An 18,908-nucleotide genomic window follows, 5' to 3' on the forward strand; every position below is an offset into this window, starting at 1 on the left:
ATCTCCTGGAGGTTAGATTATTGTAATGCCCTGCTCTCTGGTCTTCCCAAAAAGAGTATCTCAAATCTACAATTATTACAGAATTCAGCCGCACGAGTGCTGACGAGGACCAGAGGGCGGGAGCACATTACACCAGTTTTAAAATTGCTGCATTGGCTCCCCGTGCGCTTCAGGATCGATTTTAAGGTTCTTTTATTAGTTTTTAAATGTCTTAACGGTCTTGGGCCTTCTTATTTATCTGACCTGCTTTTACCATATCAACCCTCGCGGACCCTGAGGTCCTCCGGCACCGGCCTTTTAACCATACCACAAGTTAGGACTAAAACACACGGGGAGGCGGCATTTAATTATTATGGCCCCCGATTGTGGAACAGCCTGCCGGAGAACCTCAGAGCTGCAGAGACTGTTGATGTTTTTAAAAAGAGGCTCAAGACTCATCTTTTTAATCAGGCTTTTAACTGATCTCTTTATTGATCTATTTCTAATTCCTCTTATAACTGATTTATCCATCTATTATCTATTTTTTATTTATTTATTATGTTCTTACCCTTCCTCTTTTTACGTTCTTATCTCATTTAACCTTTATCTCTTGTTATTTTAGTTAGCCTATAGGTTTTAGTTTTGATGCATTTTATGTCTCTGTTTAAGATCATTCTTACCTAGCTACTAACTCAATTTTATGAGCTAAATAGCTTTTTGTTGGGTGGGAGGGTTGGGTTTTCTCTTTTCTTTTTGTTTTCTGTTTGGATCTTTGTTGTTTTTAACCTCTGTGAGGCACTTTGTGTTACTGTTGTATGAAAAGTGCCATATAAATAAAGTTGATTTGATTTGATATGTTTATGTTACCTGTCCTCTGCAGTAGTTATATATATGTTTATGTTACCTGTCCTCTGCAGTAGTTGTATATATGTTTATGTTACCTGTCCTTGGCAGTAGTTGTATATATGTTTATGTTACCTGTCCTTGGCAGTAGTTGTATATATGTTGATGTTACCTGTCCTCTGCAGTAGTTGTATATATGTTTATGTTACCTGTCCTCTGCAGTAGTTGTATATATGTTTATGTTACCTGTCCTCTGCAGTAGTTGTATATATGTTTATGTTACCTGTCCTTGGCAGTAGTTGTGTATATGTTTATGTTACCTGTCCTTGGATGTAGTTGTATATATGTTTATGTTACCTGTCCTCTGCAGTAGTTGTATATATGTTTATGTTACCTGTCCTCTGCAGTAGTTGTGTATATGTTTATGTTACCTGTCCTCTGCAGTAGTTGTATATATTTTTATGTTACCTGTCCTCTGCAGTAGTTGTGTATACAGTACAGGCCAAAAGTTTGGACACACCTTCTCATTCAATGCGTTTTCTTTATTTTCATGACTATTTACATTGTAGATTCTCACTGAAGGCATCAAAACTATGAATGAACACGTGGAGTTATGTACTTAACAAAAAAAGGTGAAATAACTGAAAACATGTTTTATATTCTAGTTTCTTCAAAATAGCCACCCTTTGCTCTGATTACTGCTTCGCACACTCTTGGCATTCTCTCCATGAGCTTCAAGAGGTAGTCACCTGAAATGGTTTCCACTTCACAGGTGTGCCTTATCAGGGTTAATTAGTGGAATTTCTTGCTTTATCAATGGGGTTGGGACCATCAGTTGTGTTGTGCAGAAGTCAGGTTAATACACAGCTGACAGCCCTATTGGACAACTGTTAAAATTCATATTATGGCAAGAACCAATCAGCTAACTAAAGAAAAACGTGTGGCCATCATTACTTTAAGAAATGAAGGTCAGTCAGTCCGGAAAATTGCAAAAACTTTAAATGTGTCCCCAAGTGGAGTCGCAAAAACCATCAAGCGCTACAACGAAACTGGCACACATGAGGACCGACCCAGGAAAGGAAGACCAAGAGTCACCTCTGCTTCTGAGGATAAGTTCATCCGAGTCACCAGCCTCAGAAATCACAAGTTAACAGCAGCTCAGATCAGAGACCAGATGAATGCCACACAGAGTTCTAGCAGCAGACCCATCTCTAGAACAACTGTTAAGAGGAGACTGCGCGAATCAGGCCTTCATGGTCAAATAGCTGCTAGGAAACCACTGCTAAGGAGAGGCAACAAGCAGAAGAGATTTGTTTGGGCCAAGAAACACAAGGAATGGACATTAGACCAGTGGAAATCTGTGCTTTGGTCTGATGAGTCCAAATTTGAGATCTTTGGTTCCAACCGCCGTGTCTTTGTGAGACGCAGAAAAGGTGAACGGATGGATTCCACATGCCTGGTTCCCACTGTGAAGCATGGAGGAGGAGGTGTGATGGTGTGGGGGTGTTTTGCTGGTGACACTGTTGGGGATTTATTCAAAATTGAAGGCACACTGAACCAGCATGGCTACCACAGCATCCTGCAGCGACATGCCATCCCATCCGGTTTGCGTTTAGTTGGACGATCATTTATTTTTCAACAGGACAATGACCCCAAACACACCTCCAGGCTGTGTAAGGGCTATTTGACCAAGAAGGAGAGTGATGGAGTGCTGCGGCAGATGACCTGGCCTCCACAGTCACCGGACCTGAACCCAATCCAGATGGTTTGGGGTGAGCTGGACCGCAGAGTGAAGGCAAAGGGGCCAACAAGTGCTAAACACCTCTGGGAACTCCTTCATGACTGTTGGAAAACCATTTCAGGTGACTACCTCTTGAAGCTCATGGAGAGAATGCCAAGAGTGTGCAAAGCAGTAATCAGAGCAAAGGGTGGCTATTTTGAAGAAACTAGAATATAAAACATGTTTTCAGTTATTTCACCTTTTTTTGTTAAGTACATAACTCCACGTGTTCATTCATAGTTTTGAAGCCTTCAGTGAGAATCTACAATGTAAATAGTCATGAAAATAAAGAAATCGCATTGAATGAGAAGGTGTGTCCAAACTTTTGGCCTGTACTGTATATGTTTATGTTACCTGTCCTCTGCAGTAGTTGTGTATATGTTTATGTTACCTGTCCTTGGCAGTAGTTGTATATATGTTTATGTTACCTGTCCTTGGCAGTAGTTGTATATATGTTTATGTTACCTGTTCTCTGCAGTAGTTGTGTATATGTTTATGTTACCTGTCCTTACCAGTCCTTGGCAGTAGTTGTAGCCCAGCTCTCGGCTGATGGTCCAGTTGGCGTGTTCTTCTATCTGCTGCTCATCTGGAAAAACAACAGTCTGATTGAACCAGGAGAACTCCAGCTCCACACAAGGCGTCTCCTACAGAAGACAATCAATCAATCAATCAGCTGAATTAATTATATGTCCTCACTGTGATGGACAGGTGGAGAGACAGGTCAACAGAGGTGTTGTGTACCTTGTTCGGATTTGAACCGGCGACTCCGATAGGATTCAGGAGGTCCTCGAGCCCATGAGGGACTGGCCAAAGACTGAGAGCCACTTTACCAGAAACCAGAACGTCTGTGTAGTCAAAGAGGTTGACGTTCCCCCAGGCCAGAGGACAGTGCTCCTGACGGACAGAGAGACGGACGGACAGACAGACAGACAGACAGGTTAATTCAGCCATTCCTTCATTAATTATTTTGTTTACTCATGTGCCCCTGTCTCCTTCCGGTCTCACCTCCTTGGCTCCTTTCCTTCCCTTCACAGAGCAGATAGACAGACAGAGTCTGGCTGAGCGAGGGAGGTCAGCCAGGTAGATGTCATACGCCAACCACTCGTTCCACCTGGAAATAAGGAGAGACAGGTGAGACGGACAGGTGAGACAGACAGAGGAAAAGAGAGGCGGTAAAAGGTGTGTATACAGTAAGTGTGTGTTACCTGGGGTTGGAGCAGGGGACTCTCTGAGTGTTGACGTTGTCACAGAGCGGCTCTCCACCGTGATAGATACCTGTTCTCACATAGATCTATAAACAAACACACACATATTTAAACCTTTACACACTGTGACTCACTGATGTCAAACTGATGTCAGGTCTGTACATTAGGGACAGTCCAAGGGGACAGGAGGACAGACGACACAACCACAGAGACACAAAACAATCCCAGAGACACAAAACAACCATTTTTTTCCGGTTCCGGTAGCATGCCGTGACACGCTTAGCTGCTTCTCTCCTTGTCCCGCACTATTTAATTATTTAATTTCTGCCTGATGGAGTTTTGTTGAACAATCTTTCAGCCGAAAATTTAACATAAGAATTTTTGGCCTTCCTGGAGGTGCTGAGTCTGGTAACCCTACTACTTTTACAACTAAAGTTTTATATGAACTGTTCGGGGAAGAGTCCATTGGGCCCGCTCCGTTGATCAGTATAGCGCACCGCACCGGACCTGCCAGGAAGGACTCCCGATGCATGATCGCAAGGCTGTACAGCTTTGAGGTCAAAAGGAAGATTATTCGTCTGGCAGCAGAATCCCGTACTTTAATTCATAATGGGAGAAGGATCAGCATTTACCCAGATCTCAGTGCTGAAACCATGAAGCAGAGAGCAACCTTCAATCAAGTCAGATCGGAGCTGCGGAGGCTTAATTTGAGATCTGGATTTATTCACCCTGCCACTCTCATCTTGACCTTCTGTGATGTGACACACAATTTTTCCACTGCGAAGGCTGCGCAAGACTTCTTCGATCAACACATACGGCGTGGAGATGAGGGTGACGCTCCTTCCACTAACGGCTGATTGATTTATTGTTTCTTTTTTTCATTCATTCATTCATTCAAAGCTCTAAATGGTCAAGCTCCATCATATCTTAGAGAGCTCATAGTGCCATATTATCCCACCAGAACACTGCGCTCCAAGAACGCAGGGTTACTCGTGGTCCCTAAAGTCTCCAAAAGTAGATCAGGAGCCAGAGCCTTCAGCTATCAGGCTCCTCTCCTGTGGAATCATCTTCCTGTTACGGTCCGGGAGGCAGACACCGTCTCCACATTTAAGACTAGACTTAAGACTTTCCTCTTTGATAAAGCTTATAGTTAGGGCTGGCTCAGGCTTGCCCTGTACCAGCCCCTAGTTAGGCTGACTTAGGCCTAGTCTGCCGGAGGACCCCCCTATAATACACCGGGCACCTTCTCTCTCTCTCTCTCTCTCTCTCTCTCTCTCTCAGTCTCTCGTATTCTATTACTGCATCTTGCTAACTCGGCCATTCTGGATGTCACTAACTCGGCTTCTTCTCCGGAGCCTTTGTGCTCCACTGTCTCTCAGATTAACTCATATCACAGCGGTGCCTGGACAGCGTGACGTGTGTGGTTGTGCTGCTGCCGTGGTCCTGCCAGATGCCTCCTGCTGCTGCTGCCATCATTAGTCATTAGTCATACTTCTACTGTTATTATACACATATGACTATTGTCACACATGTATACTGCCAGATATTAATACATACTTTCAACATATTGTACCACAGTAGCCAGAACTATAACTATAATATTATTACTTTCAATAATGTTGTTGTAAGCTACTGTTATTACCTGCATCTCTCTCTCTCTCTCTCTGTCTCATTGTGTCATATGGATTACTGTTAATTTATTATGCTGATCTGTTCTGTACGACATCTATTGCACGTCTGTCCGTCCTGGAAGAGGGATCCCTCCTCAGTTGCTCTTCCTGAGGTTTCTACCGTTTTTTTCATCAGCTCCCATGACGTAACGGCTGCACAAGTTTTTGTTTTGTTTTGTGTTTTTTTTCTCCCCTCCTTTTTTTCTGTGCATAAACTATGGCGATAATACGGACGATGCTTGTTCCACTAAGGGCTGATCGACCATGCGACCTACTAAAATCAGGTACTGTCTCGATTAACCCACAGTTGGATAATCCTGCGATAAGGGTCACTACTTATTTAAACTACAGGACAATATATTTATTATCTTCTTGTTTTGTTTGTAGGTTTAACAATTGGCTTACTTTGTTGTATGAGTTATGATATTATCATCGGGTTATGTGTCCTGGATGATAACGATGATAGCAATATTGCGTCGTGCACATGGGTGTGTATATGTGTGCGCACACGTGTGTGTGTGTGTGTGTGTGTGTCTATGTGTGTATGTGTATATGATTTTTTCTCCTCCTGTTTTTTCATTAGACTATGCTGCATTTCTTCATTTAGTACTTCATTCAGGATATATTAAATTTGAGAATGGTGAGGTACTTGGCTGCTTGGAGCTATGCTGCATCCCTGTGCTATCTATACAGAGCGGGGAGGATTTACTGGGAGGGACGCCGACCACTGTTTCTATTTTATTTGCTCCTATTTTTTGGAGGGGATATATTTGGTGTTGATTAAGGGGTTTTATTTTCTATGGACCTTCCTTTTTTGTTTTTTTCCCATTATATGGGCTTCTTAATAAAAAAGAACTGAATATTATATTTATACTCCATTTTTTTAAATCAGAATGGCCTCACTAGCTATTCTTTCATGGAACCTTAAAAGTCTTAACTCTCCTATTAAACGGGCTAGCTGTCTTGACATTTTATGAAGAAATAAAGTTGAGATTGCCATGTTACAAGAAACTCATTTAACTAAGAAAGATATATATAGATTGGAAAATCATCGTTATAAAGTATCTGCTTTCTCTTCAGCTCTAAGTAAAACTAAGGGAGTTGCTATTATTATTGATAATAAACTTAAAATTTCTATTACGGATAAAGACAGTGATCAGGGTGGCAGAATCACTTTTCTCAAATGTATTTTTAACGGTATAAAAATAGCTTTAGTCAGTGTGTATGCACCCAACTGTTACGGACAAAAATTTTTCCAGTCTTTAACTAATATACTGATGGGTTTATCTGACTTTCAATTGTTTATTGGGACCGATATGAATGTTGTGGTGGACCATATCTATGACAAATCTAAGACAGTTAATTATAATTTTAGGTCCTCAAATGCATTAAGACATGTAATATCAGACTTTAAGGCGAGCACATAATCCAGGCATCAAAGAATTTACTTTTTATTCTAACAGACATCAGTCTTTCTCTCGGATCGATTTTATTTTGATGTCTTCATCATTATTTTCTTTTGTTAAAAAAATTGAAATTCAACCCATGAGTTTATCAGATCATCATGCCTATTACTGTCAACTCCACTTATCTCAGTTCAAACAAAAAGCCAATAGATGGCGCTTTAATTGTACTTTACTGGATAATCAAGCATTTTGTGAACAATTTCAAAATGAACTAAGTTATTTCATAACGATAAACAAAAACTCAGTTGATGATTTCCGTGTATTTTGGGATGCCATTAAAGGCTTTGGAAGAAATAATACTACTGCATTTGCTTCAGGTCTTAATAAATTACATTTGAAGAAAATATCTGAATTAGAAAATCTGTTATCTGTCCTGGAGCTTTCACAACAGAGAAACTACTCTCAAAATGTGGCCCACACTCTTGCTAAGGTTAAGACTGAATTAAATATTGTGATTAGGAAAAGAGCTTAATTTACCATCCATAGAGCTCGAGTTAATCATTATTTTCATGGCAATCAACCGAGCCAGTTTCTGGCCAACAAATTACGTAATAGCGACCATTTAGCGAATATTGCATCTATCATATCAGAAGATGGTGATTCGTTTACTGATCCAAGTTTAATTCATCTCAGATTTGCTAATTTTTACAATAAACTATATACATCAGAAGGTGAGCCTTCTTCTGTAGAGATTGATATATTTTTAAAAGGGCTTAAACTCCCTGTCTTATCGGCAGCCGAATCAAGTTCACTGGGTGATCCATTATCTCTACAGGAGCTTAGAACATCTTTAGAAACCATGAATAAAGGCAGATCATTTGGCTGGGACGGCATTCCTCCTGAATTTTATTTGAAATTTTGGGATCAATTTGGTCCATTATTACTGGAGATGTTTAATACAGCCATTTCTAAAGGTTCATTTGGGAGAGATGTAAAAATGTCTTTAATCTCACTTTTGCTGAAAAAAGGCAAAGACTCAAATCATTGCTCTAATTGGTGCCCACTATTATTGATAAATACTGATGTTAATTTTCCAAAATTTTATCTCGTCGCCTTGAATTCTTTCTACCTAAATTGATTCACCCAGACCAAAGTGGTTTTGTGAAGAAAAGACTTTCTTCAGATTACTTACGCCGTCTTTTTCATATTATCAATTTTTCTCCAGATGCAAAGGCCTCTTCAGCAGTTCTTTCCATGACGCTGAAAAGGCTATTGATTGCCTAGAGTGGTCTTATCTCTAGTCCGTCTTAAAATATATGGGACTGGGTGAAAGATTATAAACATGATTAAAATATCATTTGCTAATCCATCTGCTAGTGTTATAACAGGTAACGTGCTCTCCTTCTTTTAAAATTACATGTGGGAATAGGTAGGGAGATCCAATCTGTCCTATCTTATTTATTTTATCCATGGAACCATTAGCTCAAACTATTCGTCAGTCTAAACATATCAAACCAATCACTGTTAATTCTACTGATCATCATATTTCTTTTTATGCTGATGACATACTGCTATATCTAGAGGGCACTTCTCATTCTCAAATCTTCTTGATATTTTTAATCTTCTTGATATTTTTAATACTTGTAGTTCAATTTCAAGTTATAAAATAAATTGGTCTAAATCATCTTTAATGTATCTTAAGACCCCTCCCAAATGTACTCCCACTCATCAGATCCCTGTTGTATCTCATTTCAAATATTTAGACATAGATATATTCCCTTAAATTGAAAAAATTGTAAACATGAATTATAGTAAAATTCCTACATCAATCATAGATGACCTAAACAGATGGTGTAATATTCCTGTTTCTCTGTCAGGAAGAATCTCTGTCATTAAAATTAATATATTGCCTCCAATTAATTTTTGTAGTTCTATGATTCCTATTTCTCCTCTCGTGATTATTGAGCGAAACTACATAAAAATGTTTCAAAATTCATCTGGAAAGGTAAGCAAGCTCATGTCAAACTCTCAGCTTTGTAGAATAGCAAACAAGCTGGTGGACTTGCTGTTGCAAATTTTAAATTGTATTCTTATGCCTTTTCAATTTGCCCTTTATTAAGCTGGTTTGATCCTATCACTAATGTCCCCTGGATAGGGATTGAAAAAAATATTGTTGCATCTATTCACCTGCAAGACCTTCTTATTACATATATTTCTTTAAAGCACTGTAAATTAAGTTTTGGGCCAATAATTTCTCATGCGGTGTCAACTTGGCGTAAATATCAAAAGCTACATAACTGGGACATTAAGTGGCACATGTGGCTCATAATCCCTCATTACGTAAGGGTGGTTCCTGTTTTGTATCTTACCAGTGGTCCAACTCAGGCTTACATACTTTAGGGGATGTCATGGATCCTAATGGTCTCAGAGCCTTTTTTCCTGATCTGAAAGATTATTATAATTTGCCTGGCTCCTCTTTCTTTTTACACTTACAACTTCACTCAGCTATGTGGGCCTATGGCGTTCCCTGGTCTCAACCACCCAATCATCCTTTATTTATTTTTATTTTATTTTTCCTAAAAGATATGTTTCCATAATATATATAGATTTGTTAAAAAGAACAGCATCTTCACCATCTGCCATTCAAGCTTGGAATTTTGATCTTGACACACAACATCATATAAACTGGGACAAAGTCTGGGTAAATATTTATATGGCATCCCGAAACCTAAATCATCAGCTGATTCATTTTAATTTCGCCCATAGAACTTATTTGATTCCCCAAAAATCCCATAGAATGAAATTATCACATTCACCAAATTGTTTACTTTGCCCTTTAAAAGTTACTGGTACTTTCTTACACATGATGTGGGAGTGTCCCATGGTTAAATCTTTTTGGGAGCAAGTTTCTAACTATCTTTCTACAGTATTACAAATAAATATACCTTGCTCCCTAAAAATGATGCTCCGATAATAACGATGTATTAACCCTAAATTCATATCAAAGACGTTTTTGGCTAGCAGGAAGCACAGCAGCAAAAAAAATGTTAGTACTCAGATGGCAACCTCCTCATACTCTGTCCCTTAACCAATGGAAACAATCACTTGCAGACATTGTTTTATTAGAATTATCTACAGCAAGATTAAATGGTGTTAGTCAGCAAACAATAGAAGTTGGAATTCCATTTTAGATCAAGTTAAGACCTCTATCTCATAAAGTTAGGTTCTCTGCTATGTAAACAAGACGCCCAATTTACTGTACTTTGCTTCTCATTATAGGTCCATATATTTAATTATTATTCAGTTATTTGTTTGTTTATTTTATTTATTTATTACTATTTCATTTATTTGTTTTCATTTTTTTCCCTCATTTTGTTTTGTCTGCTCTGTCTTGGTTTCCTAATTGAATGTTATCAATTTTATTTTCTTTTTTCTTTAGTTTAAGAATACCAGTGAACATTTCTTCCAGTGTGGCAAATGTATAGAATGTGAATGCTCTGAGTGGAAAATATGGTGATGTTTTGTTCTTTTCTTTCATTATTGTTTATCTACCTCCCTTGGAAAATAAAACTAAAAAAAAATAAAAAGTTGGTCACAAAAAAAAAACAATCACAGAGACACAAAACAACCACAAAGAGACACAAAACCATCAAAGCGACACAAAATAACCACAAAGAGACACAAAACCATCAAAGCGACACAAAACAACCACAAAGAGACACAAAACCATCAAAGCGACACAAAACAACCACAAAGAGACACAAAACAACCAAAGAGACACAAAACCATCACAAAGAGACACAAAACAACCACAAAGAGACACAAAACCATCAAAGTGAAACAAAACAACCACAAAGAGGCACTAAACAACCACAGAGACACAAAACAACCACAAAGAGGCACAAAACAACCAAAGAGACACAAAACAACCACAAAGCGACACAAAACAACCAAAGAGAGACACAAAACAGCCAAAGAGACACAAAACAACCAGAGAGACACAAAACAACCACAAAGAGACACAAAACCACCAAAGAGACACAAAACAACCAAAGAGACACAAAACAACCACAGAGAGACACAAAACAATCAAAGAGACACAAAACAACCACAGAGAGACACAAAACAACCAAAGGGACACAAAACCACCAAAGAGACACAAAACAACCACAGAGAGACACAAAACAACCACAAAGAGACACAAAACAACCACAGAGACACAAAACCACCAAAGAGACACAAAACAACCACAAAGAGACACAAAACAACCAGAGACACAAAACCACCAAAGAGACACAAAACCACCAAAGAGACACAAAACAACCACAGAGATACACAAAACAACCAAAGAGACACAAAACCACCAAAGAGACACAAAACAACCACAGAGACACAAAACCACCAAAGAGACACAAAACAACCAAAGATACACAAAACCACCAAAGAGACACAAAACAACCACAGAGAGACACAAAACAATCAAAGAGACACAAAACAGCCACAGAGACACAAAACAACCACAAAGAGACACAAAACAATCACAAAACAGCCACAAAGAGACACAAAACCACCACAGAGAGACAAAACAATCAAAGAGACACAAAACAACCACAGAGACACAAAACAATCAAAGAGACACAAAACAGCCACAGAGACACAAAACAACCACAAAGAGACACAAAACAACCACAGAGACACAAAACAATCAAAGAGACACAAAACAGCCACAGAGACACAAAACAACCACAAAGAGACACAAAACAATCACAAAACAGCCACAAAGAGACACAAAACAACCAAAGTGACACAAAACAACCACAGAGACACAAAACAATAAAAGAGACACAAAACAGCCACAGAGACACAAAACAACCACAAAGAGACACAAAACAATCAAAGAGACACAAAACAGCCACAGAGACACAAAACAACCACAAAGAGACACAAAACAACCACAAAGAGACACAAAACAATCAAAGAGACACAAAACAGCCACAAAGACACAAAACAACCAAAAAGACACAAAACCATCACAAAGAGACACAAAACAACCACAAAGAGACACAAAACCATCAAAGTGAAACAAAACAACCACAAAGAGGCACTAAACAACCACAGAGACACAAAACAACCACAAAGAGGCACAAAACAACCAAAGAGACACAAAACAACCACAAAGCGACACAAAACAACCAAAGAGAGACACAAAACAGCCAAAAAGACACAAAACAACCAGAGAGACACAAAACAACCACAAAGAGACACAAAACAACCACAGAGACACAAAACAACCACAGAGAGACACAAAACAATCAAAGAGACACAAAACAACCACAGAGAGACACAAAACAACCAAAGAGACACAAAACCACCAAAGAGACACAAAACAACCACAGAGAGACACAAAACCACCAAATAGACACAAAACAACCACAAAGAGACACAAAACAACCACAAAGAGACACAAAACCACCAAAGAGACACAAAAAAACCACAGAGATACACAAAACAACCACAGAGACACAAAACCACCAAAGAGACACAAAACAACAACAGAGACACAAAACCACCAAAGAGACACAAAACAACCACAGAGAGACACAAAACAACCACAAAGAGACACAAAACAACCACAGAGACACAAAACCACCAAATAGACACAAAACAACCACGAAGAGACACAAAACAACCACAAAGAGACACAAAACCACCAAAGAGACACAAAACCACCAAAGAGACACAAAAAAACCACAGAGATACACAAAACAACCAAAGAGACACAAAACCAACAAAGAGACACAAAACAACCACAGAGACACAAAACCACCAAAGAGACACAAAACAACCAAAGAGACACAAAACAACCACAAAGATACACAAAACAACCAAAGAGACACAAAACCACCAAAGAGACACAAAACAACCACAGAGAGACACAAAACAATCAAAGAGACACAAAACAGCCACAGAGACACAAAACAACCACAAAGAGACACAAAACAATCACAAAACAGCCACAAAGAGACACAAAACCACCACAGAGAGACAAAACCATCACAAAGAGACACAAAACAACCACAAAGAGACACAAAACCATCAAAGTGAAACAAAACAACCACAAAGAGGCACTAACCAACCACAGAGACACAAAACAACCACAAAGAGGCACAAAACAACCAAAGAGACACAAAACAACCACAAAGCGACACAAAACAACCGAAGACAGACACAAAACAACCAAAGAGACACAAAACAACCACAAAGAGACACAAAACAACCACAGAGACACAAAACCACCAAAGAGACACAAAACAACCAAAGAGACACAAAACAACCACAGAGAGACACAAAACAATCAAAGAGACACAAAACAACCACAAAGAGACACAAAACAACCAAAAAGACACAAAACCACCAAAGAGACACAAAACAACCACAGAGAGACACAAAACAACCACAAAGAGACACAAAACAATCACAAAGAGACACAAAACAACCACAGAGACACAAAACCACCAAAGAGACACAAAACAACCAGAGACACAAAACCACCAAAGAGACACAAAACCACCAAAGAGACACAAAACAACCACAGAGATACACAAAACAACCAAAGAGACACAAAACCACCAAAGAGACACAAAACAACCACAGAGACACAAAACCACCAAAGAGACACAAAACAACCACAGAGATACACAAAACAACCAAAGAGACACAAAACCACCAAAGAGACACAAAACAACCACAGAGAGACACAAAACAATCAAAGAGACACAAAACAGCCACAGAGACACAAAACAACCACAAAGAGACACAAAACAATCACAAAACAGCCACAAAGAGACACAAAACCACCACAGAGAGACAAAACAATCAAAGAGACACAAAACAACCACAGAGACACAAAACAATCAAAGAGACACAAAACAGCCACAGAGACACAAAACAACCACAAAGAGACACAAAACAATCACAAAACAGCCACAAAGAGACACAAAACAACCACAAAGAGACACAAAACAACCACAGAGACACAAAACAATCAAAGAGACACAAAACAGCCACAGAGACACAAAACAACCACAAAGAGACACAAAACAATCACAAAACAGCCACAAAGAGACACAAAACAACCAAAGTGACACAAAACAACCACAGAGACACAAAACAACCACAGAGACACAAAACAGCCACAGAGACACAAAACAACCACAGAGACACAAAACAATCAAAGAGACACAAAACAGCCACAGAGACACAAAACAACCACAGAGACACAAAACAACCAGAGACACAAAACAATCAAAGAGACACAAAACAACCACAGAGACACAAAACAATCAAAGAGACACAAAACAACCAAAGAGACATAAAACAACCACAGAGACACAAAACAACCAAAGAGAGACACAAAACAATCAAAGAGACACAAAACAGCAACAGAGACACAAAACAACCACAAAGAGACACAAAACAATCACAAAACAGCCACAAAGAGACACAAAACCACCACAGAGAGACAAAACAATCAAAGAGACACAAAACAACCACAGAGACACAAAACAACCACAAAGAGACACAAAACAATCACAAAACAGCCACAAAGAGACACAAAACAACCACAAAGAGACACAAAACAACCACAGAGACACAAAACAATCAAAGAGACACAAAACAGCCACAGAGACACAAAACAATCACAAAACAGCCACAAAGAGACACAAAACAACCAAAGTGACACAAAACAACCACAGAGACACAAAACAGCCACAGAGACACAAAACAACCACAGAGACACAAAACAATCACAAAACAGCCACAAAGAGACACAAAACAACCACAGAGACACAAAACAACCAAAGAGACACAAAACAACCAAAGAGAGACACAAAACAACCACAGAGACACAAAACAGCCACAGAGACACAAAACAACCACAAAGAGACACAAAACAATCACAAAACAGCCACAAAGAGACACAAAACAACCAAAGAGACACAAAACAACCACAGAGACACAAAACAACCAAAGAGAGACACAAAAAGTGACCCACAATGTGACCAATTTGTTTAGCTGCTATGTCTAGCATGTGTTTTATATTGTGTATTGATGCATGATGAACAGGATTTAACTGACTGTATTCGTCTTTTTAGTTTCACGGTGTAAATGGTGAGGACGGAGAATAAAAATCCACTGTTGCACCCGTAAAGGAGACTCTCTGCGTGTTTCATAAAGCCAAGAGCAGCTACAGTGAAACTTGACTCTAAGATCGAGACCTCCACTACGCTGCTGCGGGCGGCCTGCTGTCGGCAAAGAGATCCCTGATCCTCCACGCCGACCCACACATGCCACAGTTACTGTACCACTAAGAGATTTGCATCGGGTGGCGCTGTTCCTTTTTCTCTGCATTTAAAAAAAAAAAAGAAGGAAGGGAAAACGAACTTAAAGTCGGTGTGAAAGGAACTGATACAAGCTGGTCTCATTTCCTCAAATTCATTTCGTTTTAATGACATGAAACGACTGCAAGGAGAAGTCAAAGGTCTGTTGTGTTATTTGTTTAAAAGTGTTTTATGAAATGTGTGATAATGACTGAGGTAAAGGCTTGAGTCTTAATGTTAATTGTGATTGAGTGAAACATTGTGTCATGAAAGCAAACTCTTGAACCTGAGCAAATATTCCTAAAAGAGTAAAACTGACTGACTAAATTTAAATGCTACTTTGCTCAAGGAAAAATGCTCTTGTTTTGTTTAACCTTCGTCTACAAATTGTAAATGTCTGATATGCGTGGTATTAAAAAAAAAAAAAAATCCATAGGGATTAAATTAAAGCTACCATTCATTTATATCTGAATAGACATAAATCACCTTTAAAATTGTTAATGAGACAAATTTCATACAAACAAAATGTCAACACCTGCTGAAGAATCAGACAAACCCCAAGAGGCACAACATAGCAGATCCAGCTCCCGTGACAGAGCTTTAACAGAGAAAGGACTCAAATTGCGTGAACAGCAAGCAAAGAAAAATGAAAAGGAATTCAGCAAAGCTTACGACTCGTGGAAACAGACAGCAAAGGAGGTTCGAATGAGACTGAAAGCCTTTTGTTCATCTGATGATCTGGATAAAATGAAGACAGATAGTAAACAAAAGAGTGCCTTAGTACAACGCCATTATGAACCCATTCGACGTAACCAAACTGCAACTACAGTTATTGTCAAGAGAATGGACGCATGCATCATATTAACAACTGAAATCTGCGAACTCATCGACAAACGACAGGAAAATGTTGAACAACCCTTCAATGATCAACTGGAGAAGGAAAGAGTGAGAATGGTGTTAAACAAGGAGGAACATGGATCAGTTTTTGGAAATACAAATACTGAAACTGTTATCTCTGACAAGTCACAAGAATCCAGTAGTCAACTGAGCATTGCCTCCATGTCCTCAAGTAAATGTGTAGACGCAGAGGCAGAACTAGCAGTCAAACTAGAACAAGCAAAGGCTATACAAATAATGAATACTCAACAAGCAAAACTTGACAAATTAGAAAATGAATGGAAATTAAAGGAGACACAAATGCTAGTAGAGATCAAGCAGAAGGAGGCTGAAATGAAATTAAAGCTAGAAGAAGAAAGGACTAAATTAAGGCAGCTACAAGCAGACAATGAAGTGAAGGTTGCAGCTGCTCGAGTGAAAGCATATAGTAGCTCTGCTGCCTTTGAAAATGGGTCTCAAGAGACTGACCAGAAATTTAAAGGTGACTGTCAAAATCCTGAAAACAGATCTTTTCTTGACCCTGAAGCAGTCCCATTCCAGCCCCACTTAGCAGCCTGTCAAGCACCAACAACTCCAGAGTATCTCAGCTTAACCCAAGCACTTGTAAGCTCACTCATTTTAAACCGTCTACCTGTGCCTGAACCAACAATATTCACTGGTGATCCTTTAAAGTTCATAGATTGGAAAATATCCTTTATGGCCCTTATTGACCAGAAGCCTCTCCCAGTCAGTGAAAAAATGTTTTATTTAAAGAGTTATCTCGCTGGAGAAGCATGCAAGGCTGTCGAGGGATTTTTCTACCGTAACTCAGAAGAAGCATATCGAGGTGCCTGGGCAGTGTTGGACGACAGGTATGGAAATCCATTTATTGTTCAGAGAGCATTCAAAGATTAACTTACAAGGTGGCCAAAAATATCTGCAAACAATCCAACTGCGCTCAGAGAGTTTGCTGATTTCCTTCAGGGTTGTGTGGAAGCCATCCCTCATGTCAAAGGCTTAGCCATTATGAATGACTGTGAAGAAAATCAAAGGCTCTTAAAAAAACTGCCTGAACGTATGGTATACAGATGGAGTCGAATTGTTTTGGAAGAATTGGATAAATCTGGAGACTATCCAAGTCTTGCACGTTTTGCAGATTTTGTGAGAACAGAAGCCCGAATAGCATGCAACCCCACCTGTGCCCCTCTCCTGATGAATACAGCTGCTGAAGTGAGGGTTTCTACAAGAGCCAAGACTTTCAATACAATTGCAAAGGTTAACAATCCTAATTCAGGAACATTTGAAACTTCAAACTCAACACCAAAACTGCCTTGTGTTGTGTGTAAGGACGAATTTCAGGGTGTCATTCGGTGTCCAACCTTTGCAGCCAAAACAGCTGATGAGAAAAGGGCCATCATTCATGAAAACCATCTCTGCTTTGGTTGCTTAAGAAAGGGACATGTTACAAAGGACTGTAAGAGGCGCCACACCTGTATCATATGTGGCCGACGTCATCCAACCTGCTTGCACATAGAAAGAGACCAAAATCCTGAAAGATCAAGTAGTGATTCTGAAGCCACAGGAAATCAGTCAGACACAGCTATTCACAAGGTTATGGTTCATGCCTTGACACACAATGCTTCTGCCACTTCTAGTATCGTTCCTGTTTTTGTGTCATCAGTAACCGAGCCTCAGAGGGAAATTCTCACCTATGCACTACTTGATACTCAAAGTGACTCAACCTTTATTTTGGAGGATTTAGTAACTGAAATCGCTGTGGATGTTCAACCTGTGCAACTTAAGCTCAGCACTATGACAGCCGCTAATACAATTATAGCAAGTAAAACCACATGTGGTCTACAAGTTCGTGGATTCAACTCTGATATATGTCCAATTGAAGCAAGCCTACACAAGAGACTTTATCCCAGTTGATAAGTCCCATATTCCCACCAAAGCTACAGCGCAGCAGTGGCCTCATTTAAAACACCTTGCAGCTGAGTTACCACCACTACAGGACTGTGAAGTTGGATTGTTAACTGGTTACAACTGTCCATCAGCACTGGCGCCTTTGGAGGTCATCACAGGTGGCGAAAACGAACCATTTGCACAAAGGACCACACTTGGATGGAGCATTATAGGATCAACAAATCCTCATTTGGATAGACAAGGAAACCAAAGTGTTGTGCATCGTATTACAGTGAAGGAAACGCCATCAGCCACCGACATGTTGAAAGTTCTTGAATCTGACTTCATTGAAAGGAGCTGTGAGGACAAGTATGTGTCTCAGGATGATGTCCAATTTATTCAGTTCCTCAGTAATAACATCCAACAAAAAGCAGATGGACATTATGAGATGCCCCTTCCCTTCAAGGGTGATAGTCCACCATTATTGCCATACAACAGGAAGCTGGTTGCTGTTCGACTCCAACATCTTAAGAAAAAGTTAAAGAACAATAAGCAGTATTACGACCACTACACAGCCTTTATGAAAGAAATTATCAGCAAAAGTGATGCAGAGCTTGCCCCTCCTGCTTCTCATGGAGAGACTGTGTGGTACACCCCTCATCATGGGGTGTACCACCCCAGAAAGCCGGGCAAATTGAGGGTCGTTTTTGATTGCTCGGCAAAGCAGCGTGGTATTGCTCTTAACAACACTCTTCTGACTGGCCCAGACCTAATAAACTCATTAGTTGGAGTTTTGTGTTGGTTTAGAAAGGATGCAGTTGCTGTGGTCTGTGACATTGAAAAGATGTTCCACCAATTCAGTG

General features: G+C 39.5%; 1 protein-coding gene across 4 annotated transcripts in view; it reads right to left on the reverse strand.

Annotated features, from left to right (window-relative positions):
• The window catches only part of LOC117245761 (phosphatidylinositol 4,5-bisphosphate 3-kinase catalytic subunit alpha isoform-like), a 116,892-nt gene that overhangs the window by 45,016 nt on the left and 52,968 nt on the right, over positions 1-18,908 (reverse strand). For all 4 annotated transcript variants that reach the window (XR_013488503.1, XM_078164044.1, XM_078164045.1 and 1 more), the window contains 4 exons: positions 3,808-3,893; positions 3,608-3,713; positions 3,344-3,496; positions 3,115-3,246 (listed from right to left, as the gene is read on the reverse strand). Coding sequence is in view for 3 of the 4 variants with exons in the window: in XM_078164044.1 (XP_078020170.1) it covers positions 3,115-3,246; positions 3,344-3,496; positions 3,608-3,713; positions 3,808-3,893 (477 nt within the window). In the remaining variant the exon portion in view is untranslated. The remainder of the gene's footprint in view (positions 1-3,114; positions 3,247-3,343; positions 3,497-3,607; positions 3,714-3,807; positions 3,894-18,908) is intronic.

Source organism: Epinephelus lanceolatus, chromosome 22 (genome assembly GCF_041903045.1).
Source record: "Epinephelus lanceolatus isolate andai-2023 chromosome 22, ASM4190304v1, whole genome shotgun sequence".
NCBI lineage: Eukaryota > Metazoa > Chordata > Actinopteri > Perciformes > Serranidae > Epinephelus > Epinephelus lanceolatus.